This window comes from Oncorhynchus tshawytscha, unplaced genomic scaffold, assembly GCF_018296145.1.
Source record: "Oncorhynchus tshawytscha isolate Ot180627B unplaced genomic scaffold, Otsh_v2.0 Un_contig_4866_pilon_pilon, whole genome shotgun sequence".
NCBI lineage: Eukaryota > Metazoa > Chordata > Actinopteri > Salmoniformes > Salmonidae > Oncorhynchus > Oncorhynchus tshawytscha.
In genome coordinates this window covers 138,708-161,460 of record NW_024609783.1, presented here as the reverse complement: position 1 = coordinate 161,460, position 22,753 = coordinate 138,708, and the positions used below count along the sequence as shown (strand labels likewise).

General features: G+C 46.8%; 1 protein-coding gene across 1 annotated transcript; it reads right to left on the bottom strand.

Moving 5' to 3' along the window:
* Positions 1–1,273: 1,273 nt before the first annotated feature.
* On the bottom strand, positions 1,274–21,352 carry LOC112237672 (very-long-chain (3R)-3-hydroxyacyl-CoA dehydratase). Its single transcript, XM_042318039.1, has 11 exons — positions 20,876–21,352; positions 18,371–18,413; positions 18,200–18,273; positions 17,688–17,852; positions 17,501–17,552; positions 15,873–15,983; positions 13,477–13,604; positions 11,380–11,492; positions 6,079–6,185; positions 5,728–5,859; positions 1,274–1,483 (listed from the first exon to the last, which is right to left on the bottom strand). The coding sequence occupies exons 1-11, from the start codon at positions 20,954–20,956 to the stop codon at positions 1,407–1,409; spliced, it is 1,083 nt and encodes a 360-aa protein (XP_042173973.1). The 5' UTR covers positions 20,957–21,352; the 3' UTR covers positions 1,274–1,406.
* Positions 21,353–22,753: the final 1,401 nt, after the last annotated feature.

Below are 22,753 nucleotides of genomic sequence, written 5' to 3'. Positions count from 1 at the left end.
AAAGAGAGGTGTGAGGAGAGGAGAGAAAAGAGAGGTGAGAGGAGAGGAGAGAAAAGAGAGGTGTGAGGAGAGGAGAGAAGAGAGAGGTGTGAGGAGAGGAGAGAAGAGAGAGGTGTGAGGAGAGGAGAGAACAGAGAGGTGTGAGGAGAGGAGAGAAAAGAGAGGTGTGAGGAGAGGAGAGAAGAGAGAGGTGTGAGGAGAGGAGAGAAGAGAGAGGTGTGAGGAGAGGAGAGAAGAGAGAGGTGTGAGGAGAGGAGAGAAAAGAGAGGTGTGAGGAGAGGAGAGAAGAGAGAGGTGTGAGGAGAGGAGAGAAGAGAGAGGTGTAAGGAGAGGAGAGAAGAGAGAGGTGTGAGGAGAGGAGAGAGGAGAGGACAGAGGTGTGAGGTGAGGTGAGAGAGGAGAGAAGAGAGGAGAGGAGAGGACAGAGGTGTGAGGTGAGGAGAGAAGAGAGAGAGAAGTGTAAGGAGAGGAGAGGACAGAGGTGTGAGGTGAGGAGAGAAGAGAGAGAGAAGTGTAAGGAGAGAGAGAGGACAGAGAGGTGTAAGGAGAGGAGAGGAAAGAGAGGTGTGAGGAGAGGAGAGAGGAGGACAGAGGTGTGAGGTGAGGTGAGAGAGGAGAGAAGAGAGGAGAGAGGAGAGGACAGAGGTGTGAGGTGAGGAGAGAAGAGAGAGGTGTAAGGAGAGGAGAGGTGTGAGGTGAGGAGAGAGAGGAGAGAGAGGTGTAAGGAGAGGACAGAGGTGTGAGGTGAGGAGAGAAGAGAGAGGTGTAAGGAGAGGAGAGAAAAGAGAGGTGTGAGGAGAGGAGAGAGGAGAGGACAGAGGTGTGAGGTGAGGTGAGAGAGGAGAGAAGAGAGGAGAGAGGAGAGGACAGAGGTGTGAGGTGAGGAGAGAAGAGAGAAGTGTAAGGAGAGGAGAGAAGAGAGAGGTGTAAGGAGAGGAGAGAAAAGAGAGGTGTGAGGAGAGGGAGAGAGAGAGGACAGAGGTGTGAGGTGAGGTGAGAGAGGAGAGAAGAGAGGAGAGAGGAGAGGACAGAGGTGTGAGGTGAGGTGAGAGAGGAGAGAAGAGAGGAGAGAGGAGAGGACAGAGGTGTGAGGTGAGGTGAGAGAGAGAGAGATCCTGAGAGAGGAGAGAGGAGAGGACAGAGGTGTGAGGTGAGGAGAGAAGAGAGAAGTGTAAGGAGAGGAGAGGTGTGAGGTGTAAGGAGAGGAGAGAAAAGAGGGTGTGAGGAGAGGAGAGAGGAGAGGACAGAGGTGTGAGGTGAGGAGAGAAGAGAGAGGTGTAAGGAGAGGAGAGGACAGAGAGGTGTGAGGTGAGGAGAGAGGAGGACAGAGGTGTGAGGTGAGGAGAGGTGTGAAAAGGCAACCAGCAGTGAGGCTGGAGAGATCGTGAGGTTTGTCTTTCTATCCGTTAGTTAATGTTCCTCTTCCTGGAGCGCATTCGTCTCCTCCTCTGGCGAAACAGGTGGCGGAAGTTGATGAACAGACCTGGGAAGAAAATATATACTTTTTATCATTTAAAATGTTTTTTTAAGCGCAAACTCCATCCACTTGGCCAGAAAGCAACGATACTGTAAGAAAACAAATCATATTTTGACCCAAAGTGTATGTTTCTCCCTTAGAGACATTAACAGATCCTGAAACATGACAGATAGATACAGCTGGAGGGTCAGAGAGAGGGTTAGAGTAGAGGGTTAGAGTAGAGGGTTAGAGAGAGGGTTAGGGTAGAGGGTTAGAGAGAGGGTTAGAGAGAGGGTTAGGGTAGAGGGTTAGAGAGAGGGTTAGAGAGAGGGTTAGGGTAGAGGGTTAGAGAGAGGGTTAGAGTAGAGGGTTAGAGAGAGGGTTAGAGTAGAGGGTTAGAGAGAGGGGTTAGGGTAGAGGGTTAGGGTAGAGGGTTAGAGTAGAGGGTTAGAGAGAGGGTTAGGGGGTTAGAGGGTTAGAGAGAGGGTTAGAGTAGAGGGTTAGAGAGAGGGTTAGAGAGAGGGTTAGAGAGGGTTAGAGGGTTAGAAAGAGGGTTAGGGGGTTAGAGGGTTAGAGAGAGGGTTAGAGTAGAGGGTTAGAGAGAGGGTTAGGGTAGAGGGTTAGAGAGAGGGTTAGGGTAGAGGGTTAGAGAGAGGGTTAGGGTAGAGGGTTAGAGAGAGGGTTAGGGTAGAGGGTTAGAGAGAGGGTTAGAGTAGAGGGTTAGAGAGAGGGTTAGAGAGAGGGTTAGAGTAGAGGGTTAGAGAGAGGGTTAGGGTAGAGGGTTAGAGAGAGGGTTAGAGTAGAGGGTTAGAGAGAGAGGGTTAGAGAGAGGGTTAGAGTAGAGGGTTAGAGAGAGGGTTAGGGTAGAGGGTTAGAGAGAGGGTTAGAGAGGGTAGATGGGTTAGAAAGAGGGTTAGGGTAGAGGGTTAGAGAGAGGGTTAGGGTAGAGGGTTAGAGAGAGGGTTAGGGTAGAGGGTTAGAGTAGAGGGTTAGAAAGAGAGTTAGGGTAGAGGGTTAGAGAGAGGGTTAGGGTAGAGGGTTAGAGAGAGGGTTAGGGTAGAGGGTTAGAGTAGAGGGTTAGAAAGAGGGTTAGGGTAGAGGGTTAGAGAGAGGGTTAGGGTAGAGGGTTAGAGTTAGAGGGTTAGAGAGAGGGTTAGGGTAGAGGGTCAGAGAGAGGGTTAGGGTAGAGGGTTAGAGAGAGGGTTAGAGTAGAGGGTTAGAGAGAGGGTTAGGGTAGAGGGTTAGAGAGAGGGTTAGGGTAGAGGGTTAGAGAGAGGGTCAGAGAGAGGGTTAGAGTAGAGGGTTAGAGAGAGGGTTAGGGTAGAGGGTTAGAGAGAGGGTTAGGGTAGAGGGTTAGAGTAGAGGGTTAGAGAGAGGGTTAGGGTAGAGGGTTAGAGAGAGGGTTAGGGTAGAGGGTTAGAGAGAGGGTCAGAGAGAGGGTTAGAGTAAAGGGTTAGAGAGAGGGTTAGGGTAGAGGGTTAGAGAGAGGGTTAGGGTAGAGGGTTAGAGAGAGGGTCAGAGAGAGGGTTAGGAGGGTAGAGGGTTAGAGAGAGGGTTAGAGAGAGGGTTAGGGTAGAGGGTTAGAGAGAGGGTTAGAGAGAGGGTTAGGGTAGAGGGTTAGAGAGGGTTAGGGTCAGAGAGGGGTTAGGGTAGAGGGTTAGAGAGAGGGTTAGAGTAGAGGGTTAGAGAGAGGGTTAGAGAGAGGGTTAGAGAGAGGGTTAGAGGGTTAGAGGGTTAGGGTAGAGGGTTAGAGAGAGGGTTAGAGTAGAGGGTTAGAGAGAGGGTTAGGGTTAGAGGGTTAGAGAGAGGGTTAGAGTAGAGGGTTAGAGTAGAGGGTTAGAGAGAGGGTTAGAGAGAGGGTTAGAGAGAGGGTTAGAGAGAGGGTTAGGGTAGAGGGTTAGAGAGAGGGTTAGAGTAGAGGGTTAGAGAGAGGGTTAGGGTAGAGGGTTAGAGAGAGGGTTAGGGTAGAGGGTTAGAGAGAGGGTTAGAGTAGAGGGTTAGAGTAGAGGGTTAGAAAGAGGGTTAGGGTAGAGGGTTAGAGAGAGGGTTAGGGTAGAGGGTTAGAGAGAGGGTTAGGGTAGAGGGTTAGAGTAGAGGGTTAGGGTAGAGGGTTAGAGAGAGGGTTAGGGTAGAGGGTTAGGGTTAGAGGGGTTAGGGTAGAGGGTTAGAGTAGAGGGTTAGAAAGAGGGTTAGGGTAGAGGGTTAGAGAGAGGGTTAGGGTAGAGGGTTAGAGAGAGGGTTAGGGTAGAGGGTTAGGGTAGAGGGTTAGAGGGTTAGAGGGTTAGAGTAGAGGGTTAGAGAGAGGGTTAGGGTAGAGGGTTAGGGTAGAGGGTTAGGGAGGGTTAGGGTAGAGGGTTAGAGTAGAGGGTTAGGGTAGAGGGTTAGGGTAGAGGGTTAGAGAGAGGGTTAGGGTAGAGGGTTAGGGTAGAGGGTTAGAGTAGAGGGTTAGAGTAGAGGGTTAGAGAGAGGGTTAGGGTAGAGGGTTAGGGTAGAGGGTTAGAGTAGAGGGTTAGAGAGAGGGTTAGAGAGAGGGTTAGGGAGAGGGTTAGAGAGAGGGTTAGGGTAGAGGGTTAGAGAGAGGGTTAGAGTAGAGGGTTAGAGTAGAGGGTTAGAGAGAGGGTTAGAGTAGAGGGTTAGAGAGAGGGTTAGGGTAGAGGGTTAGAGAGAGGGTTAGAGTAGAGGGTTAGAGAGAGGGTTAGGGTAGAGGGTTAGAGAGAGGGTTAGGGTAGAGGGTTAGAGAGAGGGTTAGAGTAGAGGGTTAGAGTAGAGGGTTAGAAAGAGGGTTAGGGTAGAGGGTTAGAGAGAGGGTTAGGGTAGAGGGTTAGAGAGAGGGTTAGGGTAGAGGGTTAGAGTAGAGGGTTAGAAAGAGGGTTAGGGTAGAGGGTTAGAGAGAGGGTTAGGGTAGAGGGTTAGAGAGAGGGTTAGGGTAGAGGGTTAGAGTAGAGGGTTAGAAAGAGGGTTAGGGTAGAGGGTTAGAGAGAGGGTTAGGGTAGAGGGTTAGAGAGAGGGTTAGGGTAGAGGGTTAGAGTAGAGGGTTAGAAAGAGGGTTAGGGTAGAGGGTTAGAGAGAGGGTTAGGGTAGAGGGTTAGAGAGAGGGTTAGAGTAGAGGGTTAGAGAGAGGGTTAGAGTAGAGGGTTAGAGAGGGTTAGAGGGTTAGGGTAGAGGGTTAGAGAGAGGGTTAGAGAGAGGGTTAGAGAGAGGGTTAGAGAGAGGGTTAGGGTAGAGGGTTAGAGAGAGGGTTAGGGTAGAGGGTTAGAGAGGGTTAGGGTTAGAGAGAGGGTTAGGGAGGGTTAGAGGGTTAGAGAGAGGGTTAGGGTAGAGGGTTAGAGAGAGGGTTAGAGTAAAGGGTTAGAGAGAGGGTTAGGGTAGAGGGTTAGAGAGAGGGTTAGAGAGAGGGTCAGAGAGAGGGTTAGGGTAGAGGGTTAGAGAGAGGGTCAGAGAGAGGGTTAGGGTAGAGGGTTAGAGAGAGGGTTAGAGAGAGGGTTAGGGTAGAGGGTTAGAGAGAGGGTCAGAGAGAGGGTTAGGGTAGAGGGTTAGAGAGAGGGTCAGAGAGAGGGTCAGAGAGAGGGTTAGGGTAGAGGGTTAGAGAGAGGGTTAGGGTAGAGGGTTAGAGAGAGGGTTAGGGTAGAGGGTTAGAGAGAGGGTTAGGGTAGAGGGTTAGAGAGAGGGTTAGAGTAGAGGGTTAGAGAGAGGGTTAGGGTAGAGGGTTAGAGAGAGGGTTAGGGTAGAGGGTTAGAGAGAGGGTTAGAGAGAGGGTTAGGGTAGAGGGTTAGGGTAGAGGGTTAGAGAGAGGGTTAGGGAAAACAAATCATATTTTGACCCAAAGTGTATGTTTCTCCCTTACAGACATTAACAGATCCTGAAACATGACAGATAGATACAGCTGGAGGGTCAGAGAGAGGGTTAGGGTAGAGGGTTAGAGAGAGGGTTAGGGAAGAGGGTTAGAGAGAGGGTTAGAGTAGAGGGTTAGAGAGAGGGTTAGAGAGAGGGTTAGAGTAGAGGGTTAGAGAGAGGGTTAGGGTAGAGGGTTAGAGAGAGGGTTAGGGTAGAGGGGGTTAGGGTAGAGGGTTAGAGAGAGGGTTAGGGTAGAGGGTTAGAGTAGAGGGTTAGGGTAAAGGGTTAGGGTAGAGGGTTAGAGTAGAGGGTTAGGATGGAGGGTTAGGGTGTAGGGTGTAGGGTCAGAGAGTGGGTTTAGGGTTAGAGAGTGGGTTTAGGATGGAGGGTTAGGGTCTAGGGTTAGGGTGTAGGGTCAGAGAGTGGTACTAACTGACCGAGGAACATGAGGGCCAGGTAGATCTTCAGAGTGAAGGAAAAGCTGAAGGACGAGCCCAGGACCGTAGGTAGAGGGATGCTGTACAGACGGGTCTCATCGAAGATAGGCAGGGACTGGATCACAGCTATAGCTAAGAGGAAACAGACAGGACAGACAGGAATACATAGCAACACTCAGATATCTTGGTAATAACTAAGTAACATCTTGTTTGACAACAAACATCATACCACTATTATTTACATACAATTTACATAATAAGTGAATATAGCAGGCATAGAGCTCTCTGAGGAGTGTGTGTGTGTGTGTGTGTGTTGTGTGTGGTGTGTGTGTGTGTGACAGGCCCACTGACCCTCTGCTAGCACCCCCAGAGGGTAGAGGGGCATCCAGATGGAGTATCTGAGCCAGGTCAGCAGCTTCCAGTCTGTGTCGATGCAGGCCAGCATGTAGAATGGATACCTGGGACAGACGACAAAACAACAGGTTTATTTAGCATCATTCACAAGCAGTGAGCAATACAATGCAGGTCAATGTATAGAACAGACAAATAACAACAGTAACAGCACTAGTGAGACAGCTGCAATACAATGCAGGTCAACGTGTAAAATGGGTACGTGCGAAATGCTTACAACTAGCCTCACTAGCTGGTCCATTCATGGTTACAACTAGCCTCACTAGCTGGTCCATTCATGGTTACAACTAGCCTCACTAGCTGGTCCATTCATGGTTACAACTAGCCTCACTAGCTGGTCCATTCATGGTTACAACTAGCCTCACTAGCTGGTCCATTCATGGTTACAACTAGCCTCACTAGCTGGTCCATTCATGGTTACAACTAGCCTCACTAGCTGGTCCATTCATGGTTACAACTAGCCTCACTAGCTGGTCCATTCACGGTTACAACTAGCCTCACTAGCTGGTCCATTCATGGTTACAACTAGCCTCACTAGCTGGTCCATTCACGGTTACAACTAGCCTCACTAGCTGGTCCATTCATGGTTACAACTAGCCTCACTAGCTGGTCCATTCATGGTTACAACTTCAGCCTCTAGCTGGTCCATTCATGGTTACAACTAGCCTCACTAGCTGGTCCATTCATGCTTACAACTAGCCTCACTAGCTGGTCCATTCACGGTTACAACTAGCCTCACTAGCTGGTCCATTCATGGTTACAACTAGCCTCACTAGCTGGTAATATAATGTCCATTCATGCTTACAACTACCCTCACTAGCTGGTCCATTCATGCTTACAACTAGCCTCACTAGCTGGTAATATAATGTCCATTCATGCTTACAACTAGCCTCACTAGCTGGTCCATTCATGGTTACAACTAGCCTCACTAGCTGGTCCATTCATGGTTACAACTAGCCTCACTAGCTGGTCCATTCATGGTTACAACTAGCCTCACTAGCTGGTCCATTCATGGTTACAACTAGCTGGTCCATTCATGGTTACAACTAGCCTCACTAGCTGGTCCATTCATGGTTACAACTAGCCTCACTAGCTGGTCCATTCATGGTTACAACTAGCCTCACTCAGCTGGTCCATTCATGGTTACAACTAGCCTCACTAGCTGGTCCATTCACAACTAGCCTCACTAGCTTTCACAAACTAGCCTCACTAGCTGGTCCATTCATGGTTACAACTAGCCTCACTAGCTGGTAATATAATGTCCATTCATGCTTACAACTACCCTCACTAGCTGGTCCATTCATGCTTACAACTAGCCTCACTAGCTGGTCCATTCACGGTTACAACTAGCCTCACTAGCTGGTCCATTCATGCTTACAACTAGCCTCACTAGCTGGTAATATAATGTCCATTCATGGTTATAACTACCCTCACTAGCTGGTCCATTCATGGTTACAACTAGCCTCACTAGCTGGTCCATTCACGGTTACAACTAGCCTCACTAGCTGGTCCATTCACGGTTACAACTACCCTCACTAGCTGGTCCATTCATGCCTCACTAGCTGGTACAACCATTCAGCCTCACTAGCTGGTAATATAATGTCCATTCATGCTTACATTCACTACCTCACTAGCTGGTCCATTCATGCTTACAACTAGCCTCACTAGCTGGTCCATTCATGGTTTCAACTAGCCTCACTAGCTGGTCCATTCATGGTTACAACTAGTCTCACTAGCTGGTCCATTCATGGTTACAACTAGCCTCACTAGCTGGTCCATTCATGGTTACAACTAGCCTCACTAGCTGGTCCATTCATGGTTACAACTAGCCTCACTAGCTGGTCCATTCATGGTTACAACTAGCCTCACTAGCTGGTCCATTCATGGTTACAACTAGCCTCACTAGCTGGTCCATTCATGGTTACAACTAGCCTCACTAGCTGGTCCATTCATGGTTACACTAGCTAGCCTCACTAGCTGGTCCATTCATGGTTACAACTAGCCTCACTAGCTGGTCCATTCATGGTTACAACAACTAGCCTCACTAGCTGGTCCATTCATGGTTACAACTAGCCTCACTAGCTGGTCCATTCATGGTTACAACTAGTCTCACTAGCTGGTCCATTCATGGTTTCAACTAGCCTCACTAGCTGGTCCATTCATGGTTACAACTAGCCTCACTAGCTGGTCCATTCATGGTTACAACTAGCCTCACTAGCTGGTCCATTCATGGTTACAACTAGCCTCACTAGCTGGTCCATTCATGGTTACAACTTTCCTCACTAGCTGGTCCATTCATGGTTACAACTAGCCTCACTAGCCGGTAATATAAATGTCCACTCATGGTTAAATGAAGATCTGTAGATTAAATCAAATAGTATTTGTCACATGTGGTAGATATGTAGATATAGGTAGGGGTAAAGTAACTAGGCAACAGGATAGATAATAAACAGTAGCAGCAGTGTATGTGATGAGTCAACAACGTTAGTGCAAAAAGGGTCCATGCAGATAGTTAAATAGTTAACCAATAGCTACCCAGGCTAACTATTTAACAGTCTTAAGCTGTTCAGGGTCCTGTTGGTTCCAGACTTGCATTGGTAACGCTTGCCATGCCGTAGCACAGAGAACAGTCTATCATTTGTATGGCTTGAGGCTTTGACAATGTTTAGGGCCTTCCTCTGACACTTCCTGGTACCTTCTCTGACACCGCCTGGTAGCTTCCTCTGACACCGCCTGGTAGCTTCCTTTGACACCGCCTGGTAGCTTCCTCTGACACCGCCTGGTACCTTCCTCTGACACCGCCTGGTACCTTCCTCTGACACCGCCTGGTACCTTCCTCTGACACCGCCTGGTACCTTCCTCTGACACCGCCTGGTATAGAGGTCCTGGATGGCAGGGAGCTCAGCCTCAGTGATGTACTGGGCAGTACCCACTACCCTCTGTAGTGCTTTGTGGTCGGAGGCCGAGCAGTTGCCATACCAACCGGTGATGCAGACAGTCAAGATGCTGCAGCTGTAGAACATTTTGAGGATCTGAGGGCCCATGACAAATCTTTACAGCCTCCTGAGGGGGAAGAGACGTCGTCGTGCCTTCTTCACGACTGTGTTGGTGCGTCTGGACTACGTCAATTCCTTAGTGATGTGGACACCGAGGAACTTGAAGCTCTCAACCCGCTCCACTACAGCCCAGTGGTGGATGGGGGCACGCCTCGGCCGTGGGTTTTCTGTAGTCCACAATCTACTCCTTTGTCTTGTTGACGTCAAGGGAAAGGTTGTTGTCCTTGCACCACACTGCCAGGTCACTGACCTCGTCCCTATAGGCTGTCTCATCGTCATTGTTGATCAGGACAATCACCGTCGTGTTGTCAGCAAACTTAATGACGGTGTTGGAGTCGTGTACGGCCACGCCGTTGTGGGTGAACAGGGAGTACAGGAGGGGACTAAGCATGCACCCCTGGGAGGCCCCCGTGTTGAGGGTCAGTGTTGCTTACCCTCATCACCTGGGGGGGCAGCCCGTCAGGAAGTCCAGGATCAAGTTGCAGAGGGAGGTGTTCAGTCCCAGGATCCTGAGTTTAGTGATGAGCTTGGAGGGCACTATGGTGTTGAATGTTGAGCTGCAGTCAATGAACAACATTCTCACATAGGTGTTCCTCTTGTCCAGGTGGGAGAGGGCAGTGTGATTGAGATTGAGATTGTGTCATCTGTGGATCTGTTGGGGCGGTATGTGAATTGGAGTTGGTCTAGGAGACAATAAAGGCAGTAAATTGTATCATCTGTGGATCTGTTGGGGCGGTATGTGAATTGGAGTTGTCTAGTCATAAATTGTGTCATCTGTGGATCTGTTGGGGCGGTATGTGAATTGGAGTTGGTCTAGGAGACAATAAAGGCAGTAAATTGTATCATCTGTGGATCTGTTGGGGCGGTATGTGAATTGGAGTTGGTCTAGGAGACAATAAAGGCAGTAAAGTAGTAGGGAGAAAAAATGTCGGTGAAGGTCAGACCTCGTCGGAGGTCGTAGTGGGATTTCTTATAAGCGTCCGGATTAGTGTCCTGTTCCTTGAAACCGGCAGCTCTGGCCTTTAGTGCGGATGTTGCCTGTAACCCATGGCTTCTGGTTGGGGTATGCATGTGTGTATTTATGTATGTATGGTCCTTGTGAGGATGACGTCGTCGATGCGTAAACTCCTCGATGTAATCGGTTGAATCGCGGGAACATATTTCAGTCTGTGCTAGCGAAACAGTCCTGTAGATGTTTGTTGTTTGGATTTCATGGTGCTGAGTACCCAGAGTACAATGTACTCTTATAATCTCCACCCGGCACAGCCAGAAGAGGACTGGCCACCCCTCAGAGCCTGGTTCCTCTCTAGGTTTCTAATCTCCACTCGGCACAGCCAGAAGAGGACTGGCCACCCCTCAGAGCCTGGTTCCTCTCTAGGTTTCCTCTTAGGTTCCTGCCTTTACAGAGAGTGTTTCCTAGCCACCGTACTTCTACACCTACATTGCTTGCTGTTTGGGGTTTTAGGCTGGGTTTCTGTACAGCACTTTGTGACATCGGCTGATGTAAGAAGGGCTTTGTAAATACATTTGATTGATTGATGACAATTCCCTTACACCATATTTCTTAAACGGAACCACTCTTTAGGATACTTTGATCGCAGGTGAGGAGACTAAAGTTAAGGTTATAGAAAAAGAGTTAAGGAAAACCCATGAAAACAATGTAAACCATTTTACCCTGGTCGTTTCAGTCTCCAGATCTCAACCCAATTCAACACCTCTGGGAGATTCTGTTGCAGAGCCTGACATGGTGTTTTGCACCGTCATCAACAAAACACCACATTATGGAATTTTCTGGTGGAAGAATGATGTCACATCCCTCCAATAGAGTTCCAGACACCTGTAGAATCTATGACGAGGTGCATTGAAGCAACTTTATGTCGTGTTTCCTTTATTTTGGCAGTTATCTGGATGTGAGCTATATTGAGGTAGAGTCACCTGTAGATCTATATTAACTATACTATAGAGGTAGAGTCACCTGTAGATCTATATTAACTATAGAGGTAGAGTCACCTGTAGATATATATTAACTATAGAGGTAGAGTCACCTGTAGATCTATATTAACTATAGAGGTAGAGTCACCTGTAGATCTATATTAACTATAGAGGTAGAGTCACCTGTAGATCTATATTAACTATAGAGGTAGAGTCACCTGTAGATCTATATTGACTATAGAGGTAGAGTCACCTGAAGATCTCTATGGTGCTCCAGAGGTAGAAGACAAAGAAGACCACTGCTTTGTTCTGCATCTCCTCCAGACTACCGAAGATCACAAACAGGATTACGTTCCTACCCACCACCTGGACAGGTCAACAACAACAAAAAATCACAGAAACACACTTCATTAAAGGGTTAATTCACCCTAAATACAAAAACACTTGGCCTCACCCTGAATGCATCCCGTCCTCAACCTGAATGCATCCCGGCCTCATCCTGAATGCATCCCGGCCTCAACCTGAATGCATCCCGGCCTCACCCTGAATGCATCCCGGCCTCACCCTGAATGCATCCCGGCCTCAACCTGAATGCATCCCGGCCTCAACCTGAATGCATCCCGGCCTCAACCTGAATGCATCCCGGCCTCAACCTGAATGCATCCCGGCCTCAACCTGAATGCATCCCGTCCTCACCCTGAATGCATCCTGTCCTCACCCTGAATGCATCCCGTCCTCACCCTGAATGCATCCTGTCCTCACCCTGTCCTCAACCTGAATGCATCCCGGCCTCACCCTGAATGCATCCTGTCTTCAACCTGAATGCATCCTGTCCTCACCCTGTCCTCAACCTGAATGCATCCTGTCCTCACCCTGTCCTCAACCTGAATGCATCCCGGCCTCACCCTGAATGCATCCTGTCCTCACCCTGTCCTCAACCTGAATGCATCCCGGCCTCACCCTGAATGCATCCTGTCCTCAACCTGAATGCATCCTGTCCTCACCCTCTCCTCAACCTGAATGCATCCTGTCCTCAACCTGAATGCATCCTGTCCTCAACCTGTCCTCAACCTGAATGCACCCCATCCTCAACCTGAATGCATCCTGTCCTCAACCTGAATGCATCCTGTCCTCAACCTGTCCTCAACCTGTCCTCAACCTGAATGCACCCCATCCTCAACCTGAATGCATCCTGTCCTCAACCTGAATGCATCCTGTCCTCACCCTGTCCTCAACCTGAATGAATCCCGGCCTCACCCTGAATGCATCCTGTCCTCACCCTGAATGCATCCTGTCCTCAACCTGAATGCATCCTGTCCTCAACCTGAATGCATCCTGTCCTCACCCTGTCCTCACCCTGAATGCATCCTGTCCTCAACCTGAATGCATCCTGTCCTCACCCTGTCCTCAACCTGAATGCACCCCATCCTCAACCTGAATGCATCCTGTCCTCAACCTGAATGCATCCTGTCCTCAACCTGAATGCATCCTGTCCTCACCCTGTCCTCAACCTGAATGCACCCCATCCTCAACCTGAATGCATCCTGTCCTCAACCTGAATGCATCCTGTCCTCACCCTGTCCTCAACCTGAATGCACCCCATCCTCAACCTGAATGCATCCTGTCCTCAACCTGAATGCATCCTGTCCTCAACCTGTCCTCAACCTGAATGCACCCCATCCTCAACCTGAATGCATCCTGTCCTCAACCTGAATGCATCCTGTCCTCAACCTGTCCTCAACCTGTCCTCAACCTGAATGCACCCCATCCTCAACCTGAATGCATCCTGTCCTCAACCTGAATGCATCCTGTCCTCACCTGAATGCATCCTGTCCTCAACCTGAATGAATCCCGGCCTCACCCTGTCCTCACCCTGAATGCATCCTGTCCTCAACCTGAATGCATCCTGTCCTCAACCTGAATGCATCCTGTCCTCAACCTGAATGCATCCTGTCCTCAACCTGTCCTCAACCTGAATGCATCCTGTCCTCAACCTGAATGCATCCTGTCCTCAACCTGAATGCATCCTGTCCTCAACCTGAATGCATCCTGTCCTCAACCTGTCCTCAACCTGAATGCATCCTGTCCTCACCCTGAATGCATCCTGTCCTCAACCTGAATGCATCCTGTCCTCACCCTGTCCTCAACCTGAATGCATCCTGTCCTCAACCTGAATGCATCCTGAGGAGAGTCTTTGCTTTGGGTTGGTTTACAAACCCATTGCCGTTAACTTTAGCTTTGACCAAAAAACAACTAAAAGTCAATGTAACCTAAATTAGCATGTGTTGTTTTATTTTAAACCCAAGTCATTTTGAAAGTTATTTTTCTGTGTGTTTGGATTGAACCCTACCTGGATCATAGCAGGGAACACCCCCGTCTTGACCAGACCCACTAGAGGGTTCATGACCTCTGCTACGGCCATCATCTGACAGAAGTACATCATGTCAGCAATGGTGTGGAACGTGTCATAGAACGAGTCTGACAAGAGGGAGAGAGAGAGAGAGAGGTAGAACACAGTTACACAGTGGAGAGGTAGAACACAGTTACACACAGCTACACAGTGGTGCAACACAGTGGTGCTATACAGTGGTGCTACACTATGGTGCTATACAGTGGTGCAACACAGTGGTGCTACACAGTGGTGCTACACAGTGGTGCAACACAGTGGTGCTACACAGTGGTGCTATACAGTGGTGCAACACAGTGGTGCTATACAGTGGTGCAACACAGTGGTGCTACACAGTGGTGCTACACAGTGGTGCTACACAGTGGTGCTACACAGTGGTGCTACACAGTGGTGCTACACAGTGGTGCAACACAGTGGTGCTATACAGTGGTGCAACACAGTGGTGCTACACAGTGGTGTTACACAGTGGTGCTATACAGTGGTGCAACACAGTGGTGCTACACAGTGGTGCTACACAGTGGTGCAACACAGTGGTGCTATACAGTGGTGCAACACAGTGGTGCTACACAGTGGTGCTACACAGTGGTGCTATACAGTGGTGCTACACAGTGGTGCTACACAGTGGTGCTACACAGTGGTGCTATGGTGCTACACAGTGGTGCTATACAGTGGTGCTACACAGTGGTGTTACACAGTGGTGCAACACAGTGGTGCTACACAGTGGTGCTATGCTACACAGTGGTGCTATACAGTGGTGCTACACAGTGGTGTTGCTACACAGTGGTGCTATACAGTGGTGCTACACAGTGGTGCTACACAGTGGTGCTACACAGTGGTGCTATACAGTGGTGCTATACAGTGGTGCTACACAGTGGTGCTATACAGTGGTGCTACACAGTGGTGCTACACAGTGGTGCTACACAGTGGTGCTATACAGTGGTGCTATACAGTGGTGCTACACAGTGGTGCTATAACAGTGGTGCTACACAGTGGTGCTACACAGTGGTGCTATAACAGTGGTGCTACACAGTGGTGCTACACAGTGGTGCTACACAGTGGTGCTATACAGTGGTGCTACACAGTGGTGCTACACAGTGGTGCTACACAGTGGTGCTATACAGTTGTGCTACACAGTGTTGCTATAACAGTGGTGCTACACAGTGGTGCTATACAGTGGTGCTATACAGTGGTGCTATAACAGTGGTGCTACACAGTGGTGCTATAACAGTGGTGCTACACAGTGGTGCTATACAGTTGTGCTACACAGTGTTGCTATAACAGTGGTGCTACACAGTGGTGCTATAACAGTGGTGCTACACAGTGGTGCTACACAGTGGTGCTACACAGTGGTGCTACACAGTGGTGCTATAACAGTGGTGCTACACAGTGGTGCTATAACAGTGGTGCTACACAGTGGTGCTATACAGTGGTGCTATACAGTGGTGCTATAATAGTGGTGCTACACAGTGGTGCTATACAGTGGTGCTATACAGTGGTGCTACACAGTGGTGCTACACAGTGGTGCTAACATGTTAGGCCAAACACTGCATACCCAGAGTAGTCTGGTTCCATACTGTATGTGCTCAAATCCAGTGGTTCTCAACCTATTTTAGTGGCTCTACACCAATCACATTTAGCTGTGCCTGTAGTACACCCCAAGTATCACTTGATGTGTATTTCACCAGTAGGTCTACGTTCTCATTAGTGTCCTCAAGTATCTCTGCGGATAGACCAAACACAACAGGGTGGCAACTACTGCTGTAGTCAACTCTTAAAATGTTGTGAAGACATACAAACAGAATTTGTCTAAAACACCAAACAGACTGGACCACCAGGCTATTCAAAGCTATTTGCAAGACAAATGTTCCCTTTCTCATATTCAAATTGACACATCTATGAATAAAGAGCCTGTTCAGTTATTCTAGGGAAGTAACACATTGGCTTGGTGGTGTGGTTGAATCTGACTCACTCAGATCACTTCACAGAAACACAACTGAATATAAACTAGACAGCTTTCAGAAACACAACTAGACAGCTTTCAGCTATAAAAAAAAAATAGGAGGAAGAATGATAATGTATGTAAATATTAGTGTTTATATGAGCCATCTAATACTAACTCTCTTACATTATGATGAACAACCAGTTCTGAGGTAGCTAGTTCCAACTGTAGCTGTGGAAAAGGAATGATTCTGATTGTATTCTTTTCCATCCCTGAAACACTGACTTCACCTACTGTGTGTCTATCTATGGCCAACGCTGTCGTCAACTCTCAAGACAACCAACCAACAAACAACAGCTATTAACAAGGCTGGACCCTCAGCAGGCTCTGGACCACTGACCTTGTCCCAGGATGAAGAGACGGACGGTCATGTTGACAAAGATCCAGGAGAAGCCCAGGAACTGGACTAGGTTGTACATGAACAGATAGCCCTTCTTCAGGCCCAGGTAGGCTGAGAGAACAAACCACATATTACCATACAACATCTTTAAAACACATAACATCAGGTTGTACATGAACAGATAGCCCTTCTTCAGATCCAGGTAGGCTGAGAGAACAAACCACATATTACCATACAACATCTTTAAAACACCTAACATCAGGTTGTACATGAACAGATAGCCCTTCTTCAGATCCAGGTAGGCTGAGAGAACAAACCACATATTACCATACAACATCTTTAAAACACATAACATCAGGTTGTACATGAACAGATAGCCCTTCTTCAGGCCCAGGTAGGCTGAGAGAACAAACCACATATTACCATACAACATCTTTAAAACACATAACATCAGGTTGTACATGAACAGATAGCCCTTCTTCAGATCCAGGTAGGCTGAGAGAACAAACCACATATTACCATACAACATCTTTAAAACACCTAACATCAGGTTGTACATGAACAGATAGCCCTTCTTCAGATCCAGGTAGGCTGAGAGAACAAACCACATATTACCATACAACATCTTTAAAACACATAACATCAGGTTGTACATGAACAGATAGCCCTTCTTCAGATCCAGGTAGGCTGAGAGAACAAACCACATATTACCATACAACATCTTTAAAACACATAACATCAGGTTGTACATGAACAGATAGCCCTTCTTCAGATCCAGGTAGGCTGAGAGAACAAACCACATATTACCATACAACATCTTTAAAACACATAACATCAGGTTGTACATGAACAGATAGCCCTTCTTCAGATCCAGGTAGGCTGAGAGAACAAACCACATATTACCATACAACATCTTTAAAACACCTAACATCAGGTTGTACATGAACAGATAGCCCTTCTTCAGATCCAGGTAGGCTGAGAGAACATGGTACAGCTTTCAATAAAAACACAATTCAAAAAATACAAAAGCAAACTCCAGTCAGTTGGTTTTGTATGTCTATAACCAAAACCAAAATGATTTGAAATTACATTTCAGATGTTTACATTTTCAAATATCAAGTACTTAAAAAAGGTAGCTTGTACTTGTGTGTGGTATAAACTAAAAGATGATGCACAGTCAAAACCAGGGTTGGCAGCCAGTTGGCGGCCCGCGGTGGATTTATTTGGCCCCACAACTTTTCTGAGAAAAAAAAAAAAATGTCTTTCTTTTTTCCTTCTTGCATTTTCATTGTTGGAGATAAAAAGGTGTAAAAACCACCAGGATGTTAATTTAGTCAAATCTGTTCTCAAGTATAAGAGAGAGAGACGTGATCGGATACAACTTTAAGAAAAGTTTCAAATGATCCGTTTTGGATTATTGCCGTCAATTTGCAGTCTACAAATGATTTGTACTCATGTTCCGCGGTCTGCCGACCAACTGGTCAATGAAAAATAAATATATCAGCCCGAGGCTGAACTTAGTTGATGATCCCTGGTCTAAACCAACAGCATCTTTACCAAGAAATGTAAATCTTCAGATTAGAGATAAAAGGGCTGTGGTGTTCACAGCCGCACCGCTCGGTACTTACGGTCTTTACGGATTCTTGACTCGATGCTGACCTTGTTTATCTTCTCCTCTTCCTGAAAACAAACAGACAGACCATCAGGTGTAATAAATGTCATAACACCCTTATAAAAGACAAATAAATAAAGCCTTATAATTCCTTATGTATTACATCTAAAAGTTGTACCAAAACTGACCCTGGCCATTACTACCTTAGCCTGAAGCTCCATCTCCGCGTCTGATTCGTCGAGCCAACGGTCGAAGTCTGGCGCCAGGAAGAGAGGTTTCCTCTCCTGCAGAGTGAGTCTATCCCACCAACGCTGCTCTTGCTTCCTCACTGTCACATTTACCAGGCGCTGGGTCGACCTGTGACTAACCTGGCAGACAGACACACAGTGAGTATGATAATAATTGTAGATACCACAGGAGGTTGGTGGCACCTTCATTTGGGGAGGACGGGCTCGTGGTAATGACTGGAGAGGAATCAGTGGCATGGTATCAAATACGTGGTTACCATGGTTTCCATTCCATTCCATTTGTTCCGTTCCAGACATTATCATGAGCAGCCTCCTGCGGAAGACACACTTACTAATAAACCACAAGCAGGGAACAGTAACAATCTCTAGTACCAGAAGAGAATGTTTGTCTTTGAGACTGAGAAGAGTGTGAGGTATTTATCACTAATGAAAAAACTACATTTCTGGAATAGGAAATAATAGAATACCTCAGGTTTTACTGGTTCCAGGAAGTCCAGACTGAACTCATAGTCATGGTCTCCTTTAGCTCCGTGACCCTGAGCTGTCCAACAAAGGAACGTCGGTTTAACACCATGTACTCTGTACAGACTAGACGTATTTTCCATTCTTTCTGTTCCAGCGTAATACAAACCACCAACCTTTAAATTGTAGGGTGTTGTTTTGCACGCAGATATCAAGATTCTAAAAAAAAATGAAAAAAGAAAATAGTCAAGCATCAAAAAAAAAAAAAACTCAAAAAGCGGAAGACTGTCAGCTACCAGGCTAAAAATAGAAACCACACTAACATTGGTTGAGATCAAACTAAGTGACTGAATGGCTTGATGTGGATGTGTTTCCTTCACACATACAGCATCACTAAACATATTCTGATGACATTACATACAGTAGTACGTAGCTGGAGTACATGTGGTCACGATGCACCTTGAGTGTGTGTTTGCTGACTGGCTAAATTGGATCCAGCGATCACCATAACAATTCCTGAATCTTTTATGAAGCATGACATTTGGTAGGATGCACCACCACCACCAGCTACTACAACTCAATATGAATTACAGTAGCTAGTTAGCTTCAGTAGCTGAGTGTTGGCAACTGTCTCACCTCGTCGAGAACCATACTTCTCATGATAACCTGATTTTGTTATGTGGAAATACTGGATCAGGATCTCAGGAAACTATATATAATATATAAGTTATATAAATTATATATATATTATATATAAGTTACTCTGTCTTGTGATATGCTACACTTTTGTTATCACTCTGTATAGCTAATAGAACAAGTGGTAAATTATCTAGCTAGATGTATGAGCTTACTAGCTAACATGTAAGCATGGGGCTGCTATCAGTCCATTCTCTAAGCAGCATTGTAGCTAATGTCATGTATGTCATTTGTTCATGTCAGCGACTTGCATTCAATTTACAACGTCCAGCAGTGAGCTTAAACAAGTACACTTATTACAGGCTGAAAGAGGCTATCTAGCTGGCTTGTTGTCCTAACCATCTAGCTGGCTTGTTGTCCTAACCATCTAGCTGGCTTGTTGTCCTAACCATCTAGCTGGCTTGTTGTCCTAACCATCTAGCTGGCTTGTTGTCCTAACCATCTAGCTGGCTTGTTGTCCTAACCATCTAGCTGGCTTGTTGTCCTAACCATCTAGCTGGCTTGTTGTCCTAACCATCTAGCTGGCTTGTTGTCCTAACCATCTAGCTGGCTTGTTGTCCTAACCATCTAGCTGGCTTGTTATCCTAACCATCTAGCTGGCTTGTTGTCCTAACCATCTAGCTGGCTTGTTGTCCTAACCATCTAGCTGGCTTGTTGTCTTAACCATCTAGCTGGCTTGTTGTCCTAACCATCTAGCTGGCTTGTTGTCCTAACCATCTAGCTGGCTTGTTGTCCTAACCATCTAGCTGGCTTGTTATCCTAACCATCTAGCTGGCTTGTTATCCTAACCATCTAGCTGGCTTGTTGTCCTAACCATCTAGCTGGCTTGTTGTCCTAACTATCTAGCTGGCTTGTTGTCCTAACCATCTAGCTGGCTTGTTATCCTAACCATCTAGCTGGCTTGTTGTCCTAACCATCTAGGTGGCTTGTTATCCTAACCATCTAGCTGGCTTGTTATCCTAACCATCTAGCTGGCTTGTTGTCCTAACCATCTAGGTGGCTTGTTATCCTAACCATCTAGGTGGCTTGTTATCCTAACCATCTAGCTGGCTTGTTGTCTTAACCATCTAGCTGGCGTGTTGTCCTAGCCATCTAGCTGGCTTGTTGTCTTAACCATCTAGCTGGCTTGTTGTCCTAACCATCTAGCTGGCTTGTTGTCTTAACCATCTAGCTGGCTTGTTGTCCTAGCCATCTAGCTGGCTTGTTATCCTAACCATCTAGCTGGCTTGTTGTCCTAATCATCTAGCTGGCTTGTTGTCCTAATCATCTAGCTGGCTTGTTATCCTAACCATCTAGCTGGCTTGTTATCCTAACCATCTAGCTGGCTTGTTGTCCTAGCCATCTAGCTGGCTTGTTGTCCTAACCATCTAGCTGGCTTGTTGTCCTAGCCATCTAGCTGGCTTGTTGTCCTAGCCATCTAGCTGGCTTGTTGTCCTAACCATCTAGCTGGCTTGTTGTCCTAACCATCTAGCTGGCTTGTTGTCCTAGCCATCTAGCTGGCTTGTTGTCCTAACCATCTAGCTGGCTTGTTGTCCTAACCATCTAGCTGGCTTGTTGTCCTAACCATCTAGCTGGCTTGTTATCCTAACCATCTAGCTGGCTTGTTGTCCTAACCATCTAGCTGGCTTGTTGTCCTAACCATCTAGCTGGCTTGTTGTCCTAACCATCTAGCTGGCTTGTTGTCCTAACCATCTAGCTGGCTTGTTGTCCTAACCATCTAGCTGGCTTGTTATCCTAACCATCTAGCTGGCTTGTTGTCCTAACCATCTAGCTGGCTTGTTGTCCTAACCATCTAGCTGGCTTGTTATCCTAACCATCTAGCTGGCTTGTTGTCCTAACCATCTAGCTGGCTTGTTGTCCTAACCATCTAGCTGGCTTGTTGTCCTAGCCATCTAGCTGGCTTGTTGTCCTAGCCATCTAGCTGGCTTGTTGTCCTAACCATCTAGCTCGATGACAGGTAGTCCCGGAGATCATCCGTAACATACCTTGGCGTCACTCAGCTCCACACGCAGGTAGATGTCGGCATGACGCTGTGCCCAATACACGTGGGGTGTGAGGGTCTGCATTGTGATATCTAAAGCTACTGTTAGTGAAATTAATATCCTTGCTGTTATATCACTGAGAAGCAATGCTGGAGATCCTCCGCCTCATTCATTAGGACAGCTGGCTAGATGCGGAAACAGTCATCCAGGATACTCAGGGGTCCGTTCAGTTCGATTGAACGTTTACGTTGCTTAACGGTTTGTACTGAACGACACGGTTCCCTAAAACGATCTTGAACATACTTTGATGTACGTTTGCTCCGTGTGTATCGAAGCAATTTACTGTAAATGAGTGGGGCACAGCGGTCCTCCAACACAAACCCCATCCAACTACGCCTTCCCCGTTTTTGAACTGGTCGTTCAGAACAGCACCCGTTTCCGTTGAATTGAACGTTACAGTACGTTTTTCCTGCATTGAACGTAGCTCAGGTGTCGCTACGTGCGCGTTACACCCACAAATCAAAACAAAGGAAGGAACGTGCTCGTGCACAGTCGGTACAATTAAAAAAAAATGTTTGAAAACATTGATACTATTTAAATGGAAATACATATAATATGGATGGTCTCTGGATTTGTCTTGGACTGTACAGAAGTACAGATCTTACAAAGGTTTTTTTTTTTTCAATTCGGGGCTTCATGTATACTGTGGGTGAAACCAACATCCAAGGGCTGCTCGCGTCATGTTCCGCTCCAAGTCACACCAGCCAATTCATGCCGTCTGAAATATTTACATCTGATGTGTGACAAGGATTGAGTGATATCCTCCCTCATGTTATGTACTACATACAGTCCATACGATAGAAGTGACTGTTATACAATCAGTCAAGTAATCAGTGGTGGAAAAAAGTACTCAGTTGTCATACTTAAGTGAAAGTAAAGATTACTTGTCATTTTCTATTAAGTTAAAGTCACCCAGGTAAAATAATACTTGAGTAAAAGTATTTGGTTTTAAATGTACTTAAGTATAACAAGTAAAATGGAACTTCTAAAATGTACATAAGTATCAAAACTAAAAGTATAAATCATTTCAAATTCTGTATATTTTTATTTTTATTTCACCTTTATTTAACCAGGTAGGCTAGTTGAGAACAAGTTCTCATTTGCAACTGCGACCTGGCCAAGATGAAGCATAGCAGTGTGAGCAGACAACACAGAGTTACACATGGAATAAACAATAAAACAAGTCAATAACACAGTAGAAAACAAAGGGGGAGTCTATATACAATGTGTGCAAAAGGCATGAGGAGGTAGGCGAATAATTACAATTTTGCAGATTAACACTGGAGTGATAAATGATCAGATGGTCATGTACAGGTAGAGATATTGGTGTGCAAAAGAGCAGAAAAGTAAATAAATAAAAACAGTATATGGATGAGGTAGGTGAAAATGGGTGGGCTATTTACCAATAGACTATGTACAGCTGCAGCGATCGGTTAACTGCTCAGATAGCTGATGTTTGAAGTTGGTGAGGGAGATAAAAGTCTCCAACTTCAGCGATTTTTGCAATTCGTTCCAGTCACAGGCAGCAGAGTACTGGAACGAAAGGCGGCCAAATGAGGTGTTGGCTTTAGGGATGATCAGTGAGATACACCTGCTGGAGCGCGCGCTACGGATGGGTGTTGCCATATTAAGAAAACCAGAAGGGACCATTTCTTATTTATTGTCAGATAGCCAGGGGCACACTCCAACACTGAGACATCATTTACTGATAGCCAGGGGCACACTCCAACACAGAGACATCATTTACAGATAGCCAGGGGCACACTCCAACACTGAGACATCATTTACTGATAGCCAGGGGCACACTCCAACACTGAGACA